The sequence below is a fragment of the Alternaria viburni genome (assembly GCF_023758015.1).
Source record: "Alternaria viburni strain BMP 2772 chromosome Unknown scaffold_10, whole genome shotgun sequence".
Lineage (NCBI taxonomy): Eukaryota > Fungi > Ascomycota > Dothideomycetes > Pleosporales > Pleosporaceae > Alternaria > Alternaria viburni.
This window is the reverse complement of record NW_026055779.1, coordinates 1,039,517-1,059,273: the sequence shown is the minus strand read 5'-3', so window position 1 is coordinate 1,059,273 and position 19,757 is coordinate 1,039,517. Positions and strand designations below refer to the sequence as shown.

General features: G+C 53.9%; 5 protein-coding genes across 5 annotated transcripts; 2 read left to right on the top strand and 3 right to left on the bottom strand.

The window, feature by feature from the left end:
- Positions 1-4,244: 4,244 nt before the first annotated feature.
- Positions 4,245-7,014, bottom strand: J4E79_005627 (uncharacterized protein; the record flags this gene model as incomplete). The annotated part of the gene is made up of 2 exons (XM_049354505.1): positions 4,245-6,718; positions 6,768-7,014. The coding sequence occupies 2 exons, from the start codon at positions 7,012-7,014 to the stop codon at positions 4,245-4,247; spliced, it is 2,721 nt and encodes a 906-aa protein (XP_049211370.1).
- Positions 7,015-8,810: 1,796 nt separating this feature from the next.
- Positions 8,811-11,968, top strand: J4E79_005626 (uncharacterized protein; the record flags this gene model as incomplete). The annotated part of the gene is made up of 5 exons (XM_049354504.1): positions 8,811-9,359; positions 9,412-9,963; positions 10,014-10,271; positions 10,321-10,498; positions 10,545-11,968. 5 exons carry the CDS (start codon positions 8,811-8,813, stop codon positions 11,966-11,968), a joined length of 2,961 nt encoding a protein of 986 aa, XP_049211369.1.
- Positions 11,969-13,837: 1,869 nt separating this feature from the next.
- J4E79_005625 (uncharacterized protein) lies at positions 13,838-15,223 on the bottom strand (the record flags this gene model as incomplete). The annotated part of the gene is made up of 1 exon (XM_049354503.1): positions 13,838-15,223. One exon carries the CDS (start codon positions 15,221-15,223, stop codon positions 13,838-13,840), a length of 1,386 nt encoding a protein of 461 aa, XP_049211368.1.
- A 949-nt stretch (positions 15,224-16,172) lies between these two features.
- Positions 16,173-16,682, top strand: J4E79_005624 (uncharacterized protein; the record flags this gene model as incomplete). The annotated part of the gene is made up of 2 exons (XM_049354502.1): positions 16,173-16,299; positions 16,351-16,682. 2 exons carry the CDS (start codon positions 16,173-16,175, stop codon positions 16,680-16,682), a joined length of 459 nt encoding a protein of 152 aa, XP_049211367.1.
- A 50-nt stretch (positions 16,683-16,732) lies between these two features.
- Positions 16,733-19,120, bottom strand: J4E79_005623 (uncharacterized protein; the record flags this gene model as incomplete). The annotated part of the gene is made up of 1 exon (XM_049354501.1): positions 16,733-19,120. One exon carries the CDS (start codon positions 19,118-19,120, stop codon positions 16,733-16,735), a length of 2,388 nt encoding a protein of 795 aa, XP_049211366.1.
- Positions 19,121-19,757: the final 637 nt, after the last annotated feature.

Genomic DNA, 19,757 nt, shown 5'->3' with positions numbered 1-19,757 from the left:
AGCTGACACAGAGTGCATCGGTCGCTGGTGCCTACCACTGCAGCTACTGGCACACCTCCGCTGGACTTCAATTTGGGCCGCGAAGCATGTTCCGTGATTTTATCCGATCTCACTCATGTGAACCCCTCCAAAGATAACGTCAAACCCGCAGGACCTACACATCTAGTCCGGTTGGTCCTTCACCACTACAGCCTCCTCTGCCACAAGACCACACTTGAGCCCGTTACAACCATCAAATTGTCATATCGTATATCCCGTCAATTGAACCCCTGCGACATCGTTCGAAATCTTGGTTACAGGCCCGACAGTCTCACATCCTCCTTCTTGAATACGTTCATCCGAAGCCTCAGCCCTATCGCTTCCGAGTCACCATGCTCCCATATCGATATCCAGCTCTTCCGCTTCCCGAAGCAGGCAAACACGTCAGGCTTCTGAAACTCAGTCCTGGCGGCTTTTCAGATAACCTTCACGTGGAGTTGGAGCAAGTGCTTTTGGATGGCACGTCCAACTACGAGGCTCTATCCTATGTCTGGGGCTCGACAGCTCATCCGGTTTCCATCCTCGTCGGTCCTTCCCGAGAACGCACCATCTCAGTGACGCAAAACTTATCCACAGCGTTACGGTATCTCAGAGACGCGAACGAATCCCGGATACTATGGGTAGATGCAATTTGCATCAACCAGAATGATCTGAAAGAACGGAGCGATCAAGTCGCTTTGATGAGCGATATCTTCCGGGCAGCATGTCAAGTCATTGTCTGGCTTGGACCCGAAGAAGATGACTCTTTCCATGCCTTCGAGATCATGCATGCCATTGGTTCGAGCATCGATGTGGATTGGGCCAGTAACTCTTACAAGCCCAAGGTGGCAGTGAACAATCAACCTTTTCGTACGGTAGAAGATCGTCAGAACTACCGGTTTCAAGACAAGGAAGCCATCGCTATCAATCGTCTCTTACATCGACAATGGTTTGAACGTCTCTGGATTCGGCAAGAGATCGGGCTGGCAACTCAAGCAATTATCCGTTGTGGTAGTCTCTCCATACTTTGGCATCTGTTTAGAGATGCTATCTTTTTTATGTATGTTAAAGGTACCAGGCTGGTGAAGGGAGCACTCAAAGATCAGCATCCAAGATATCAATACCGTATGCAATTGGTGTATTCGATCTGCTTACCCCGAGTATACTATCTGCAATATCTACGATCAGATCTTGGCCAAGTTGTATGCACAGACCCCCGAGACAAGATATATGCTATGTTGAGCCTACTTCATCCAAGCCAACAGACCATGGGTATCGTCCCAGATTATACTCGGGATGTAGCTCTTGTCTACCAAGACACCGCTATACGGTTCATGGATTATACGAGGAATCTATCCATACTCCTCCAGTGTGAGCTGCTTGACACTCCTCCCCATATGCCAACATGGGTCCCAGATTGGTCAACTGAGCTAAAAGCGGAACAATTCCTCGCAGGTTCAAGCAATGCAAGCGCTGGTTTCAAGTCGATTGCAGCTAGCAAACGAGAAGGGATGCTGAACGTCGCTGGTGTGGCAATCGCGACAATAGAAGGTGTACAACCTATGCAGTTCGTCGAGGCCGAGAATGGATTCCAAAACATGCTAATGGCTCTATGGAGGATCGTCATATCCAACCCGGCCACTTCGAATGACAAAGAGATATCTCAGCTGTCTGCGATGTGTGATGCGCTTTGTTGCGGTGCTTTCCGCCATTCCACAATCCCGGTCCGCGAAGACCTTCCAGAGTTCAAGTCGACCATGCGAAGATTCAAGTCTATATTGAGAACCAATTCCCCATCAGTCGAAGATAATGACTCCGTTGCTCACTGGAACACATACAAAGCCTGGGTCAAAGATAGGTGTCGCAACCGGTCTTTCTTCGTCACTACCGAAGGTTCGGTTGGCATCGCTCCACTATTCGCTAGACCGGGCGATGCAGTCTGTGTACTTCTCGGTTGCTGGAGTACCATCCTACTTCGTCAGACTAAGGATGATACCTATCAAGTTGTGGGCCAGTTATACATGCCAGGGGTCAATGCTGGAGAGGCACTGGTGGGACCTTTACCAGAACACTTACGGTTAGTGGAATACTCTGACGAGGAAAGAGAGGGGTTTACATTAGCCTATCGTGATGATCGTACAGAAGAAGTACAGTTCCAAGATCCTAGACTGGATAAGTTGCTTCTCAACCCTGGCTTTCAAGCTCATGACCATGGAAGGAACTGTCTTCCAACAATCGAGACAAGTGTGGAGGCGCTCAGAAACGTCGGTATCGCGGCCCAGTACTTCGATCTTGTCTAGTCGATGACGGTTTTCTTCACCTGTACGTAGGACACGCCATTGGAACTGCTATGACGCAGAGCGAGTAGCGAGTCTCTCACAACTTGCAAGATCATGCAAGCGGAGCATCTTCTATCTTACTGAGCTGTTGAACCGCAGCCCTAAATCGCTCATACACCTCATCCGCGCTTAAGTCATAATCGACAACGAAATCCAACGACACCTCTTGTTCATTCTCGACGATAGACAGGATAGCGAAGTACCTATCGCGGGGGTCGCCACAGCGTCGATGTCGAAAGTCAAAAGCCACATCGAGAAGGTTACGCTGCAATACCACACCTTCTCTGCGCGCAGCCTGTCTCATCTGAGATTCAAGAATATGAAGCAACGGCATCCAATCGAGCTCTTTCGCATTCCGTTCATGCAGATTGTAGAGCGGCGATACGATCGCAGACTAGACGCGGAAGACCAACGCTCTTAAAGTGCGTAAGTCAGCGGTCCATTGGATTCGATACTGGCCACATTGCAAGACGATATGCCGAGCCAGAACTGCCTCTTGCAGGGTCCACATGCGTTCAAACCATGGTCGGTCGATGATGTTGGAAACGCTACGTTCGAGGTCGGGTATCGCGATGTGTGACCAGGGCGAGGGTTCTCCTTGGACGTGACGTTGTAAAAAAGACTGCAAATGCTGCATGTCTGCTCCCGTTTGCTCCGTCGGTACACCGAGGTGAACAAGAACACTTTTTGCAGTCCCGTAGATCATGTCCATCTTTTGAACCTGATGACTTCTTTCTATCACGCTCGTTTGATCGACGCACACTTGATCGGCCCACATCGTTCGTACTGACGCTGAATGTCGTAGAGCTCCGAAAGCGTCGTGAAGATTCTTGGTGATGCTAAATCGACAGCTGTCGACAATGATCTCGGCGCGGTCGAGACCGTTTCCCCAGACATAGGATATTGCCTCGTATGCGGGTGCGTCATATAATGCCGTTGCTATAAGACTAATCCGGATCGGGTCCCCTGAGTTGCCTGGATGGAGTTTAAGCAGACGAAAGTCTTCCCCTTTTGTTTTGTCGAGGGGAATGTGGCGGTAATGCTCTTCAGTGTCGTTCTACACAATTAAGCGCTAGTCATGTCACGACTTGGTGGGACGTACTAGTATTGCAGTAGGTGCGGCTCCTGGACTGTCAACGGTGCATCGGATCCAGAATCCGAAGCCGAATTGCCATCCAGTAGGTAGCCGGAATAACCATCGGTCAAGATGGAAGGGGAGAGAGCTGAGTTTGAAGAACTGCCTCCAAAATTGAGTCCAGTACGTCATTGTTGCTGCGCAATAGCTGTATGTAGGGTGGCTTTCAGCTATTGTGTGTCAGGATCTCATCGTAATCGACTTGCACTCTGAGAAAGTGGATGGGAGAGCGAAAGTAGTGACTCAAAGAATCGTGGACGCGATCAGATGCCCGAGTAGATTCCGGTGAGACCTACAAAAGGCACAGCCACCCCATGGCGTTATGGCGTACACCGCACCAATCAGACCAATCAGCCACTTGCACTGGATCCCAATCATCATTGGCTCATGAGACAGCCTGACCACCCATCCATTATGTATGTCACATGTGTGAGTATAGCGTTAGCTGGATATTAGAGAAGCCGCTAGATTGGAAGTCGATGACACAATATGAAGCGATCAGATCCTCTCACTGTACCGTCAGAACTTTCGGAGATCGAACAAGTACGCTTGATCTAATATATCATTGACCTCTCAAAGGGCGCTACAAACGAACCCACCAGAAACCGAATCCACCACCCAATGCGATGCAAACATGCCCCTATATACATAAATCATCATACAAATGACCCCCATCACCCATCACAAACTCCACTCAAGACCCATCAATACCCCCTAAACCTCCACTCAGCACCATCAACCCCCTCTCACACCTAATAAGAGTCCCCAAAAAACTGACTAGCAAGCATAATATCCCTATCCCCATTCGCAAAGTCCCAGCCCACAATCGTCGGATCCTGACTACAACAGATAATCCTCCTGGCATCAAACTGCAGTTTGAAGACGCGTGAGTTAGTGCCGTTGTTGGTGAGAGGCGCAGCGAGGGGATGAGGCTGGTGATGGTGATGGTGGTGGTGGTGGTGCGGTGCAGCGTTTGCAGGGCCGGCGGCACCTTGCTGTGCGGGTGCGGCATTTGCGGCAGGTGGGTTGTTCGCAGTGGGAGCTGGGTTAGCGGTGGCAGCTGTGGTTGCGGATGCGTTGGCGGCGTTGGCGGTAGGGCCATGCATTGCTTGGGATGCTGCGTGCAGGGCGTGGGCTTGTTGGGCGAGGGTTTGGGCTGCTTGGGCCTGGGCTTGGGCTTGCTGTGCGAGGGCCTGGAAGTTGTTCTGCTGTGCGGCGGTTTGGGGGTTGGCTTGTTGGTTCGGGGGTTGGGCAGGGTGGTTTGCGTTGGCTGCGTGGTTGACGGGTCTTCGAGGGCGGCCGCCGGCTGCTCGGACGGCATCGTTTTGGAGGAGGGTTTGCGACTTCTCCCATGCTCCGTCTGGGCCTCGCTTCCAGATGATGACTGTCTCGTCATATGAACCGGAGACGATGCGCGCCCACTTGCTACCGCCGCCACCTGGTGGTAGTTTGGCTCCGTAGGCGAACACCTTTGATGGGTCACGAGAACCGGCGTTACGAGCGCGTCGTTGCTGTCTGCTCAGATTTTGACCGGTGAGCTGACCACTGGCTTGCGCTGCGAAGTAGTTTTGATCAACAGACCGGGCTTCAGCTTCAAGCTCCTCTTCGTTGCCAGGAAGGTCGCCGAATTGAGCTTGCACGGTGCGCACAAGATTACTGTGGCCGTTCAAGCAGGCCACTTCAGCCCCCGTTGCGCGGTCAAAGATGCGTACACTTTCGTCCGAGCTGCCACTAACGATGCGTCGTCCGTCGAACTGAACACATGCAATGCCCTTTGTATGGCCCGAGAAGGTTCGCGTGCATGCACCAGTGCGGACGTCCCAGCATTTGACACTCCTATCTCCAGATGCAGACACGATTTGACCATCAAGAATCTGGATGGCATTGACTGCAGCACCGTGTCCTTCCAAAGTCATGATCAGGCTGTACGGAAGGAGGGGTTTGAAATGGAGGTGTTGGCTCTCGACGTGTTCCTGCATGTTAATAATGTAAGAGGGGAAGCGAGCGCCCGACTTCATGGTGGATGAAGGGTAGGTGTCGTCCGTGGGCAGCATCTCCTTGCGATTCCATACTTTGATCGTCTTGTCTTTCGAGCAAGTGACTAGGTAGCGATCGTCAAACCTGAGATTCAGGACCGACTCGGAATGCGCCTTTTCGATTTCCTTGATGATGCGTCCTGTGGAGAACTTCCACAGAATCACTCTGCAGTCGCTGCCACCAGAGACTACAATGTCTTGCTCGGGGCGCTCGTCGAACTGTAAGCACAGCACGGACGCTGCGTGGCCGACGAGTGGCGGGTGTACAAGGCGCTGAGTGTCCAGGTTCCAGACCCTGATGCTCTTATCCCTGCTGCCGCTCACTAGGAACTTCCCAGAATACTGTATGGTATACACGCACTCGGTATGAGCTTCCTCGGGATGGTTTGGGTGTGGTAGCTGGAAGTTGGAATAACGCCCAGTGCTCCAGTTCTCTTCTAACCTCCTCTTTTGCTTGTACAGATATTGCCAGTTGATCCTTGCTTCAGGGCCGGGGAGCAAGAGCGAGGGGTGTATCGGAGGCCCATTGGTCTCCGCGGAGGTGCTCGTCTGTGACGCCTCTTCGGTGACCGCGCCTTGTCTTCTTTCTCGGCGTGCCACGTCGGTGGGCGAGGCTGTCGGCGATGCACCGTGGAACGAGATGCCCTCCATCTTATCCTCAGACCTGACAGATGGACTGTCATCAGCCTCTACAGCACCATGTTGTTCGCCCCAAGCATTGCCCGCAGAGCCACTAACGGCCATTGGCTCTGATATGTTTTGTGTGCCATTTTCCAACGCGGCCCCGTCACCAAACAACTGCCGTTCTCGCACGCGCTTCTTGTGGGATGGTTTTCCGTAATCGGTGTCTTCGGCGGCTCTGTGTCGCGTCTTCCGCTCCTTCTCCTTGAACTCTACGCGCTTCTGTCTTTGCGCCTCCTCGTATGCGCGCACCTGTGGGAAGTTGGAGTTCCAGCCTTCTAGCCTGAAAAGCAATTTCCATAAGGGGCTGTCGAGCACGCGTTCTCTCCACGAGCGGGATAGTGTCGACGCGCGTAACAGCGTCTCGGGGTTGAGATATGAGAGGATCTGGAAGGTGATCTCGGGCGGAAGGTACATGACAGGGTCGAGATGCAGGAGTGGGTTGAGCTTCTCGACGATGCCGGCTATCGAGGAGGTCCGCAGCGAGCGTAGTATGGCATATGCGAATTCTTATGTGATGTTAGCGCAGACGCGCATGCTATCGTGGTATGTACTTACCACTTCGTTCGTTCTCGCTCAGGTTCATGACCCAGTCGGGCAGGGCAAACGGCGAGTCGGCTTCCATCTCGGCGTCGGTCAAGCGCACGTCGCTGCGCATAGCCATGTCGCCCTCATTCTGGCTCCTCGTATCCTCGGAGTAGCCTTCGTCGAAGCGGTTTGCGCTCATGGCAGAGGCGGGGCGGAAAGGATGCATGTAGGGCGGGCCAGAAAATTGGGCGTTGGGGTTGCCTAGAGGGCCTGCCATGGTGGTGCACGCGAGGATGTGGGTGAGTGGAGACAAAGGTCGCTAGCTGAAAAGTGATGCTGCGGCCGTTTGCAGCGCGCTGGACGGCGGCGAGAGGATTGTGTTATGCTGTCTCAACATGCGCTGGCAGGGTGTCGGGCTGGTGCTGCCTGGCGCTCTTGGTAATCAGGGTACTGGCGATGCGGAAAGCGACGGGTGGCGAGTACGGGGTGCGATGCGCGTTCGGGATATCACGGCGGGGTGAGGTCAAGTCAAGGATGGAAATGTCAACTTCGCGATGGCTCTCCCACTTTCGCAGAGCCTCGAGATGCCCAGGTGCAGCATGTCATGGCTTCCCGCGACACACGCCCGTGCACCCGCGCCCATTCACTCCAGATCTGCCGCTAGCCGAGCTGCCTAGGGCATGCGGACTACTACTCGTGCGGCCAAGTCGCTGCATCTGAGACACACCAGGAGAGGGACGCTAGATGCCCGCTTAACGGTCTGATGCACTAGAAGTTGAAGGATGCGGGCTAGAAGAAATGCAACAATTCCCCGATGTCGTTGCTTTCATGTGAAGGTGTGCCGTCTACGTGAAGCAGCGATTAGTCAACGGTTGCGCAATCGCCTGTTTGAATTTTACTGTTGGGACATCGCGGGGGGGATTTGTGCTGTCAAGACTGCCCAGGTGTTTGAAGATGCCTGAGGATGCCTGACAGATGTGACAACTTCACGTGGATGTCTGACGGCTGTCTTGAAGGTTTTGTTATATCGCCCAGGTAGCTGCGGGCGTTCAAGCGCCGATCGGGAACATCACCTGCTCTCGCGTTCGCCTGAGGTGGACCAATACTGTGTGCCCGTCGGACGGCATGTGAGAACGGGCGCGTATCCAGCCTCCCATGGCCTTCCCGGCAACCTCATGGCCAAAGAATGGGAATTGCTTTCTCACACCGCTCGACTGCCGCTCTCTAGCAATACTCGCATGAGCCGCGTGGTGTACTTGGGGCTAGCAAGGCTGGAGCAATGGGTCCGCGACGGGCAGGCAGAGGGGCGATCGCGGCCCAAGGCAGCGCCTGTGCCGACATGACGAACCGCAGGCGGCAGATGCTGGAGATGATGTGATAGGCACGCGCGTGCATTCACATTGCTAACCTTGCAAGTCATCGCAAGTCATGAGCGAGGCGCCGTTGTGAGTCAGCTGTCATATATCGCAGACTCGGTCGTGATCAAAGGACTGGCACTGGAAATGAGTGGAACGGCGACGCGCCGCATGGCTGTGGGGTGTCACCGAGCCGTGCTGCAAACAGCGTCGTTGGCACAAGCAGCGCCCAACGGACAGCTGCCAGCCTGTCTGGGACAGCCAGCAGATGCCAGTGACGGGCGTGTATTGAGTTTTGTAGTCGCAGTCACGTGCCGGCTGCAACGCCTACATGGGCGGGTGAAACGACGAGCCGTGAACCCCTTTAGGCGTGCGCCGCCCGACACCTCATGCGAGACGTCCTGCGAGATTACACGATTATCGCCCATCTCCAGCAATAAGAGATTATCGCGACCCGAATGCAGGCCGGCGGTGATTTTGCTCCTGTCGCCGCACGCTCCACATCGCCGCCCTGTTCAGTTAGCAGCAGCGACCCTGACCGCCTAGGTGCTAGCGCGAGCGCAAGGAGATCGATGAAAGCAGCATGGAGGGCGGACTATCGTTTCACTCGGGTCTGGTGAGAGCCCATACCACCTTTGCCGTCTCCCATCCACCCCCCAAGTCGCCCTCACAGCACACTGCACACGCCCGGATGACCTCGACCGGGCCGCCTGCCCTCATGTCGCACCAGAGCTTCCAGAGCACCTACTCGAGCTACTCGCACAGCAGCGCGCGCGACACGCAGAGCACCCAGGCCACCAGCAGCAGCACCCTCTTCCACCCCCCGCCCGCCTTTCCCGCATCCTCCACGCCCGTCAATGGCGGGCCCGTCGAAGCCTCCGACAATGTCCTCAACAAGCGGGCCGACAAGGACACCTCGCTGTTCCAGCGCTGCCTGACGCTGCAGATGCGCCTGCGCTTCATCCCGGGCTTCGACCGCTGGATCGCCGAGGAGGAGGGCAAGGCCGACGACGATGCCGACCCCGTCACGCTGCTCTGGCGCACCTTCCGCCGCGGCTACCCGCTGATGGAGCTGTACAACGCCCTGGGGCCCCGCACGCTGCTGAGCATCCCCAGCTCCAAGCAGGACGAGAAGAGCCTCAAGAAGAACGAGAAGATGGCCTGCTACAAGTTCATCCAGAGCTGCGTCGCCGAGCTGGGCATCCCCCAGGAGAGCTGCTTCATCCTCGGCGACCTGTACGGTGACGACACAACTGGTTTTGTGAAGGTGAGCCCGCACGACGAGACTGTGGGGTAGGCCCGCGCTAACACTTCCCCAGGTCACCAACGTGGTCAACAAAGTGCTCGACGAGCTGGTCGCCCAGGGCAAGATCGCTGGCGTTGCCGAGACCCTCGAGAATGTCGGCGGCGTCGTCACCAAGCGCACCCAGCGCGAGCACATTATCGACGAGCTGGTCAAGACGGAGCGCACCTACGTGCAGCACTTGGAGCTGCTGCAGGAGTTCAAGAAGCTGGTCGAAGAAAAGGGCGTCATCAGCGGCGACCAGGTCCACGACATCTTCCTCAACCTCAACGCCCTCCTCGACTTCCAGCGCCGCTTCCTCATTCGCGTCGAGCAGACCAATGCACAGCACCCGGACGAGCAGAATTGGGGCAACCTCTTCGTGCTGTACAAGGATGCCTTCAAGGTCTACGAGCCGTATATCGCGAACCAGAAGAAGTGCGAGCAGATCGCCATGCGCGAATTCGACAAGCTGAAGGAGACGGGTGGACCGCCGGAGATGCGACAGATGGTGGAATCGCCGACCCTACTCGCATCTTTCCTACTGAAGCCCTTCCAACGACTCACCAAATACCCCCTCCTACTTCAGGTATGACAATGAAATCCCCAGCTCAGAATCCCAATTCTAATACAATGCAGCAACTGCGCGACAAGGGCGACCTCGACGAAGGACGACGCGAAGACATCTCCAAGGGCATCGAAGCAGCCTCCTCCGTACTCGCAGGCACCAACGATGCGATTGCTCGGGAAGAACGCGTCGAAGCGGTCGAGGAGCTCAAAACGCTTGTAGAGGACTGGAAGGGCCACCGAATTGAAGGTTTCGGAGACCTGCTTCTGCACGGCCAGTACACGGTGCTGAAAGGCGAGAGCATGACTTCCAAGAACGAAGAGCGCGAGGTAGGCACAATCACCGATTGAACCTCCGTACATCACTAATTTCCCACAGTACAAGATTTACCTCTTCGAAATGATACTGCTCTGCTGCAAAGAGATCAACGTCAACAAGCCAAAGAACAAAATGTCCACCCGAACCCTGGTGACCAAAGACGGAAAGCCCAAGCTACAGCTCAAAGGCCGCATCTTCATGCAAAACGTCACAGAGACCATCTCCCTACAGAAGCCAGGTGCGCTTGATATCCTCCACTCACTTTGCATCCGCTAACCATTCAGGCTCCTACACATGTCAGATCTTCTGGAAGGGCGACCCTGGAATCGAAAACTTCATCATCAAATTCACCTCCGAGGAAACCATGAAAAAGTGGGCCATGCAGGTCGATACCCAGCGCCGCGTGTGGAAGGACCAGGCGCGCACCAGTGCCAGCACCACAGCCTCCAAGCCATCAGATACCCAATTCGCGTACATGCGCGATCAAGTACTCGAAAACCCCTACCAGGAAGACGACGATGAAGATGGCGACGAGGACATTGACCCCGTCACAGGCTATCCCTACAGACAAAACAGTTCCACGCCCTCGTTGCGTTCGAGGTCAACGACTGGTGAAAGCGGCCCTCCAGATGGAGACTCAAGGGTACCGCCTCCACGTTTTCCTATGGGCTACAACGGTCAGCCAGCACTAACCCTGCGCACCCAGCAGATACAGAATGCCTCCAACAATGAATCCTACTTCTCACCTACGGCAGAAACACCAATGCAAACTCCCATGTCAACACACTCCAATGCCCGCACAAGCTCGTCGTCGAATGGCACATTCCCCTTCCCCCGTCAAGCCCCGCCAAACGGATATTCTCACGATGAGAACAACCGCCACACTGCTCCTGCTCAGTCGCGCCACGGATCCAGGGGCGAAAATGTTCAACATCCCCAAGGCCGTGCGATGCAACGCCCGTCACTTCCGGCCAATTCCACTCTTTCACAGCAAGGTAGATTGCGGGCAGCTAGTAGCCCTGACATCAACTCACATCTCCAAGGACAAACACGAAGAGCGCCGCCGTCACAGCCAGTACCAGATGTGCCACCTTTCCCTACCCACTACGCCTACAATGCCGCGATTGTCAACCGAAGTAACAGTAACTCGCCCAACAACCCACCGCCACGCGCTGCAACCCAGTCACCAGCGATCCAAAGAGACCGCTTGATACAGCAACGAACCGCCGCGGAGTTGGCCAACGCGAACAACGAGTACCACAACAATGCCATGCGCCGCGATCCGAACTACCCAATACGTACAATGACGCCCGCATCATCGTTTGAGCGAAGCCAGGGCACTTTAACGCCAGCGTCTATGGATTCACGAAACATGTCGCCACCGCTTGGCCAAGACTCAAGCATACCGACACAACTTAAAGTCAAGGTGCACTGCCCATCAGCCGGAAGCTCGATGGTTCTGGTCGTCAGCACCAACATCAGCTACCAGTCGCTCAAAGATCGCATCGATGCCAAGCTCCAGCGATCGACATCCGTCTCACTTGGCTCCGGCCAAGTCAAGCTAAAGTACCTGGACAGCGACAACACATACGTCAGCATTCAGTGCGACGACGACGTACAAGAGGCGTTTGAGAACTGGAAAGAGCAGCAAAGCAATCTCAACCCCGGCGGCGGCCTCGGCGAGATTGAACTGTTCTGCCAACGGTAAATTCTGTTATTACACTGCTTTTCGGCATCACGGGGGCGCTACTACACCATTTGGGGCATTGATTCAGGCGTTCTTCCACGGCGTGCTCGGCATACACCGCTTGCTCTTTTACTCTCTCTCTTCCAGTTCCATGATATATCCTAGGGGCAAACATACCCTTATTGCCCCGGCGAAATTTGGGTTTGTGTCTGTATGTGGAGGGAGGCTGGCTTCACAAATACCTCTTTTTGCTCTTCTCTCTTCTACCGAACGAACGACACTATCGCATCATCCTACCCTAACACACATTTGCGGGATTCAGAGCTGGTTGGAGGAAATCAGCTGGTTCTGTTCTGCAGTTGTTTCTCCACAACGATGAGGGAGATGTCGTGCTGCGCTTGTTATACTCTGAAAGACATGTTTTATCTATACCACGAGCTTCCGGTTTTCTTTAGCTGCTTCGTAGGCGGTGCCGGCTCATCTTTTTTCTCTCTTACTTTCTTCGACTTGAAGACTATAGGGTGGGTGGGCTTGGGTTGTGGTATGATTGAATGATGTAATGAATGCTTTCAGTTTCTTGAGAATTTGAACTTTTTTTGTCCGCCGTTTTTTGGACGGCTTGGTCTGAGGTGTAGGACTAAGTCGATGTTGGTACCTTTAGATAGTTGAGTTGAAGGGGTGTAGGTGTTTAAATACGATTGTTTGAGGTTCTCAAAAGACTTGACGCTGTGCGTGGTTCTTGACTTCCGTTCATCGTCACATCTTGTCTTCTCAAGGTCGTTCCTACCCAAACCGTTGAAGCGCCCCATTCAAGGGAAAAACCGAACACCCTAGGGCCTACGTTAAGACAAAAACTTGCAAAGTAGGTAGCCTAACAGCAACGTAAGCTCCGGGGTGTTTAGCTTTTCCCTTGCATGAGGCGGAAGTCAATTGCGAACTCCGCTCCTACTCCGAGCACCGACCAATATCTTGGCGCGCCGAACATCTATCCATCCACTGCCCCACCCACGAAACCCAATTTTAATACCAGTATTCACACCCAATGCCTCCTTCCTACACAATCTCAAACGCGCTCCCCTCAGACGCTTCGGCGATATCCTCCCTCTTCGCACTATCATGGCAATCCCCCTTCTCGCGCCTCCAATTCGGCAACGTGGAATCACACGACTTGGCCAATGCGATGACACCTCGAATCGCGCAGCAGATAGCAGGTAAACGTATGCTGTTCATGGTTGCGCGTGAGGAGGGAAGTGAGGATGTTGTCAGTGTCGCGCAGTGGACTGTTCCTGCTCCCCCTTCCAAAGGAGAAAAGTTGGAAAGCAAGAGCATAGGAAAATTAGAGGAGACGGGTCACGAAAAGGAAGAGAGAAAAGAAAGAGACGCGTTTGATGAAGAGATATACCTCAACTCCCTCCCCGCATCTTGCAACACCGCTCTCATCGCGGAATTCACGACGCGTCTCAGGGTTTTACGCGAGCGCATATTACAAGGTGCTCCTCATTTCCTTCTCGAGAATTTGGCGACGCATCCAGGGCATCGGGGACAGGGCTTAGCTGCGCGGCTTATACGGCACGTACTTGATATGGCTGATCAAAGGAGTGTGGTTGTTTATCTGGAGACAGGGGAGGAAAATAAGGCGAGGGAGTTGTATGGGAGACTGGGGTTCGAAGAGAAGGGACGAGAGGAGATCGAATTGAGAGATTTTGTGAGTAGAGAGGAGAGAGAGAGGATGGACGTGGGGGATTTGCATAAGGTCATTGCGTATGTGAGGGTACCTTGCAGGACGACATAGATTCCATTAAATTCTATAGGCAAGATCTATCTGCAAGGTTGATCAATCACATCTGCAACGAGTTACCGCTACTCTTCCGTTCACCCAGTACATGGCACTCAGACCCTTTTGCGCAATTTCCCCGTCACCGTGAGCCGCGCAATGAGAACGCACAGTGCCGATACAGTGGCCGTTCCACCCGCGTAGAAGATGGCAGGGCGATATACGTCAATGTTCTGACCCGATGCGGCACCTTGTCTACCGCCAGCGGCCTCTAGCAAGTAACCGGCGATTGGCGCACCCATCAGATAGCCCACGCTCCAACCAGTGACCGACATACTCATAGCGACGGCAGCTCTTCCAGGGCCAAAGATACCGGCGACTACCGTTGGCTGGGTGGTAAAGTACGCGCCGTTTGCAACACCGTTCAGGATTGCGAAGAGTACGAGTGGACCGAGGGTGTTTGAGACTGGCCAGATCGCAAGCATGCTTACGGCGTTGATAACCATGACGATGACGAACGTGTTGAGTGGGCCAAACTTATCGCATAGAGGACCTGCGATGAAACGGCCGATGGCATTGCAGGCGTTGAATGCAGCGACGAGCGCAGCACCAGTACTAGAACTGAGACCAATCGACTGCGCGAACAATGGAAGATAGTACGGCGGGACAAACAGTGCAAACACACCGATAGCGCTCGCGACGAACGTGGCGATGAAGGTAAGAGACCGGAACATAGAGAGGTCGACAAAAGGTATGTTCCTGAGCGGCACACGGTCCTTGACCATCCACGCAGCCGGAAGACCAATAGCCCAGGTAAGCAGACCTTGTATGCGGAAGGTCCACTCGATGCCGACCTTTTCGTACAGGGCGTTCAACGCAACTGCCATGACGCAGCCACCTACTCCGCCGCCCAGCTTGATAAGACCGTTTGCGAGACCGAGACGAGCGCTGAAGTACTGCACCGGAACTGTGTTGCAGACAGTCCAATTGAGCGACATACCAATGCCGCCGATGACGCTGTACGTGCCGAATAGACCAGGCAGATTGGACGTGCAGAAGCTTGCTCCGATCAACCCCAAGCCCATGAGGAAGACACCGAGGAGGATTGTTGTTCGACCGCCTATCAATCTCATGAGACGGACAGCTCCTAGTCCGTACAAAGCACCGCCTGCGAGTCCCAGAGATCCGACGTAGGAGAGTGTGGATGGAGGGACGTCTTTCAGCGTTGAATCGAGTAATGCGGCTTGTAAGACGCCCCAGCAGTTGATGATGGCGTTGTTGCAGAAACTTGTTGTTGAGGAGCCTGCGACTACTATCCATCCGTATCCGCCGTCTGGCACTGCGGTGACGGAGTAGGCTGCGTTTTCTGGTGTGTCGTCATGGATGTGAGTCAAAGACGACGGTCTGGACGTTCGAGTGAAAGTCTTGTTTGACGGGGGTTGCGGAGTGTCATGGAAGCTCGTGAGCTCGATGCGGTCTTCTATGATGGTAGTAGTAGACATCTTGATGCTGTTATCCTAGAGTTATAACAGGAGGGCAGACGCAGGCAAACTTATGGATGTCTTGCGAAGGGCGCGTTTACACGCCTTACACGCCAGAATGACTGGTACTCAATGTAGCCATGCAGGTAAGCGCAGAATGCCATGGGCCGATTTGCCCTCGCTTCGTGCAGAAGGGGCTTTTCCGATGGAAAGGGAAATGAGACCTACAGCGTGAGGACTTCTCAACTACAAGCAACGATGGACTTCCAAGCGTGTTTATGTGTGTACCTCTGGGATACCATTGTACTGATGCGTCTATTACGGTCCATACCTTCAGAGCATGTATTACTTCTGCTTTTCTCGGGCTGCTGTCGCATCGCACGTATTATGTTTCCATTGCTGCATCCACCTGTTTGACTGCTCAAGATGACCGTGAGATATGGAAGGACGAATCAATAGACGACTGCCTTCCGACGCATAATCACGTTGGATGGTAGTCTGTCCCAGATTGCTGAAGAACAAAGCGGGGAAGCTGCGGAGGTGCGCTAGTGCGTGATTAGTCATATAAGCTACCCTGGGTCCAAGGGTTCACGAGCTATCGACTGTCTAGCACTCTGGCACTCACCACACGCTTTCGAGTCCTACACGTCTCACGATTATTCAGACTACAAACTATCAGCATGTGTAGTCGTCCTGTCCGAGCTCTCGGTGCTTCCCAAGCTTTGCAAGCCGTGAGACCAAGTTTCTCCCCCCAACTGCCCGGTTTTCCAGGCTAGGCGCGCTCGGTGCCCACTCGCTGAGACGCGACACGCCTCATCCAACATCGCATCCTTGATCTGTCCACGTCATGGCACATGGCAGGTGCTATAGACAGAATATAGAGTTGCCGTATACCAGGTCGCTTGCTAACCCTTCGAATCTATTAACATTCAACTTCTCTATCTCGTAGATTACAACCAGAGCAATCACAATGGCAACAGAAGACACCGTCGACCTCAGCGCCGCACACGCGCCCCAACAAGCGTCCCTCGAGGCATTCACCTCTATCCTCGACACCGTGAAGAGCGAGCTCATTAAACTCCGCCGTGACCATGATAGTAAAACCTCCCCGTTCTATCTGCTCTCCATCTCTCTAACAACCCCTGCAGAGCACGAACCCGAATACTTCCGCGCCGTCTCGCACCTCTCCGACAGCGACCTCGCATCATTCACCGCCGACGACCTCGAATCCGTTCGCGTAGCCGTAACAGCATACGGTCTGCATCTCTTCGGCAAAGTCAAACTGCCCGCTTTGGACAACGGATACATTCACATTCGCATCTTTGGGTCTGCGAAAGATGGGACTGATGGAAGTAGTCTTGATGAAAGGGAGTATAGTTTGCACAGTATACATACGGAGGAGGTGCTTAAGGAGGATGGAGACAGGGTTTATAGGGCGGTGTTTGGGAAGGAGGATGAGTTGGAGTGGTTTGAGACTTGATCGCTGCACTGGGTAGATTTAGATAACGAATTGGGGATTTCGGAAGGTATCTACAAGTCCTGCAGGCCTAAATCCTCATTCACCTGCAAGATGCGTTCGTGAACCATGTCAAGGGTCATCTTGCCAAACTCCTTGAACACCTCGTCGTCTACTTGCCCGTTCAGCATCTCAAGCTCACGGCGGTAGGCTTGACGAAGACCAAACATCTTTGCAATCTCATTGTTGATGCTCTTCAAATTTTCATCCCTGCTCTCTCGTCGCTTGTTTGCCTCGCCCAGCCAGTACTCTTGAGCGCCTGGCATGCGACTCATGGTTTCGTACACGGGGATCATTTCGACATCTGAGCGATATAGGTTGAGAAGTCGGTTCAAGCGGAAGTCGTTTTCGGGATTGAAGTACTCTTTGATGCCGATAAAGGCTTTCATGGTGTTGACAAAAGCTTCCCACTTCGCGAACAGCGCCTCGATCTTGCTCAATGCCGACGGGGAAGAGAAATCACCTTTATTGGTGATCTTCGCACCAATGTCATCGAGATTACCGGCGAGCTCGACGAAAGCGGAAGGAGCGCAATTGCCTGCATTTGCGTTCAGCCATTCGGCCTCGCATGCATTGATGGCAGCAGTCAGCTCTCTGATCCTACCAGAGCAGTCTACTGAGACGGCCTTTTGTGGCCTTTCCGTCTCATGCTCCTTTGGAGCGGCCAGGGGGACCTCCTGAACTGCGCGCTCTTGACTGACCCTGGCGGTTACGTCGTCGTCAGCGAGGGAAGAAGTAGTAGGCTCCAGGCTATCGTCGGCGGCAACCTCCTCAATCTGCTCAGAGTCTTTGAGGTCTTGAACCTCTGAAGTCTGACTGGCGACATCATCGCCAGCCGAAAGAGATCCATTGACGGCCATGTCGCCGCCTGGGGGTGCCGTGAAATCGAATGCACCAGTCCAGTTTTCAGGGTCGAAGCTGGACGGGATGGTAGGTACAGCGACGCTGCTTTGAGAAGGCTTGAAGGTGAAAGTGATAGCTGATGCTACCGGAGATGCTGCGACAGGGGAGCTAGGGTGAAAGTTGACACCATCTATGGTGTTTTCGCTTTCATCCTCATCGTCGCTTTCGTCAGACTTATCATATATTTCGTTATCTTCAGCGTCGTCTGCAGAATCATCTGATAGCTCTTCGTTACCCCCAGCAAGATCCCAGAGCTCGTCGGCAGTATTTGAATCAAGGCCATGGTCTTCAGAGGTGTCGTCAGTGACGTATTGCGTTTCAGTCTGGTCATCCTCGGACTCGTCGTCTGAGCCAACGTCGACGCCACCATCATTATTGTCGGTCTCAATGGAGGAGCAAGCATCTTCACCATCTTCGTGAGGATGTGAGGGCTCTGTCGATGCTTTGACTTCATTCTGCAGTTCAGTCAGCCCATCTGAAGAAGCGTCGCGCGCCTGAAGCTGTTGAACGTAGTCGAGGAAGAGCTGCCGACCGGTTCGGCTGCCTTCAGGGTCGCCTTCAGAAGAATCCCAGTACGTTTTCCAGTCATCCAAGTCTTCCAGTGCCTCATCTATGTCCTCGTTATATGAAGTGTTGCAGTCTTCGTGCTCGAGCGACGAGGTCCAAATTTCGGACTCCCAAGATGATGCAAGCGCGACGACGTCAAGGTTCGCTGTATGATTCGCGGATCTCAGCAACTCGCAGATGCCTCGGATATGGCTTCGGAAGCCTCGACGGTTGTCTTTGCGCAGCTGCGCCTCTGGTGAGAGGCCTTCTTGTCTGATGTCCGCATTGAGCATGGCTTCGGTGGCTTCGGTGGCTTCGGTGGCTTCGGTGGCGGAGTCGGATTGAGTATATACATAGCTGAGGCTGGCTGGAGTGTCCGCAGAATGCGGTCCAGATGCGATGCTCTCGTTCTCCAGCATGTCGTAGTTCAGTCTGTCCATTTCCCAAACGAACCATTCTTCACCTGTCCAATAGCTTCCATCATCGACTGGCCAAGCCTCAGACCACTTCTTGTCGCACTTGGTGAGGAGCCGCAAGGTTGATCTGACTTCGTCGTCGTACTTCTTGCTATCGGAGCTTTGCATCGATCGGGTCCAGATGTCGGACTCCCATTGCTTAGCGAAGACCTCGGGCTCGCGTTGCATTATCGCGGCGTTAGGTGAACTGAGCTTCCTGAACTTGGAGAGTTTGGCAGCCAGCAGCTTGGTAGCTTCCACGCGGAGGTTTTGGGTTTCCTCGGTCCATACACGCTCTTTTGTGGCTTCCACATTTGGAGCATCCGTTGTCATGTTTGTGTCGGGTGGGCGCATCCCCGCAGTCAGACTGGGGTCGTATAATCTCTTCCTTGCGCGAAGCGGTTTCGGAATGAAGCCAGGCTCGGGACAGTTTGTTGCATCTGGCTGGGCAGAGGCGGGATCCGTACTGCGAGACGAGTCGTTCAGTTGAGACGACATGGTAGCGCTTCGGAGGCGGAGAGTTGTGGAAAGATCGCTGAGATGAGCTGTAGGTTGTTTCTGTAGTGAGCCTTTCGCGTGTATTATTGGGCGACGAGAAATGGAGAAACGAGGGGCGGGGTGTTTGCGTGAATCTAGGCGGAATTGCAAGTTGCGATGAGCCTCAAGAGGTCGCAGTGGTTGGCTGGGAGGCTATTGTTTCAGGCTCAACAATAAGAGCGGGCAGAGCGACTGACGAGTGCATGGTGGTGGTATGTGCGCAGTGGAGTGAAAGTGAAAGCCAAGACTGCCTCTGCTTCACAACATAGCGACCGTGTGTAAGGCCATGTAGTCGCCGATACTAGGGACGTGGGCCCCTTGACAACTGCTATGAGAACATCATGAGGTGTTTGATAGAAGATACAGAGAACAGGCGGCGATGGCCGCACATACTACCTTGCGCAAATGTGAAGACAAACATTGTTTCCAGTGTCCATAGTATTCGACTCGCCGACGATACCACGCCTGAAGTCCTGTCCCCTGCCATGTTGCCAATCTTGAGGTGCCATGTACAGGATGGATAGCTGGCTATGTCCGAGCAGACGAAGACTAGCCTATGGTGTGCATTCACGGCTTACGGAGCCTTCCAAGGGTCCAT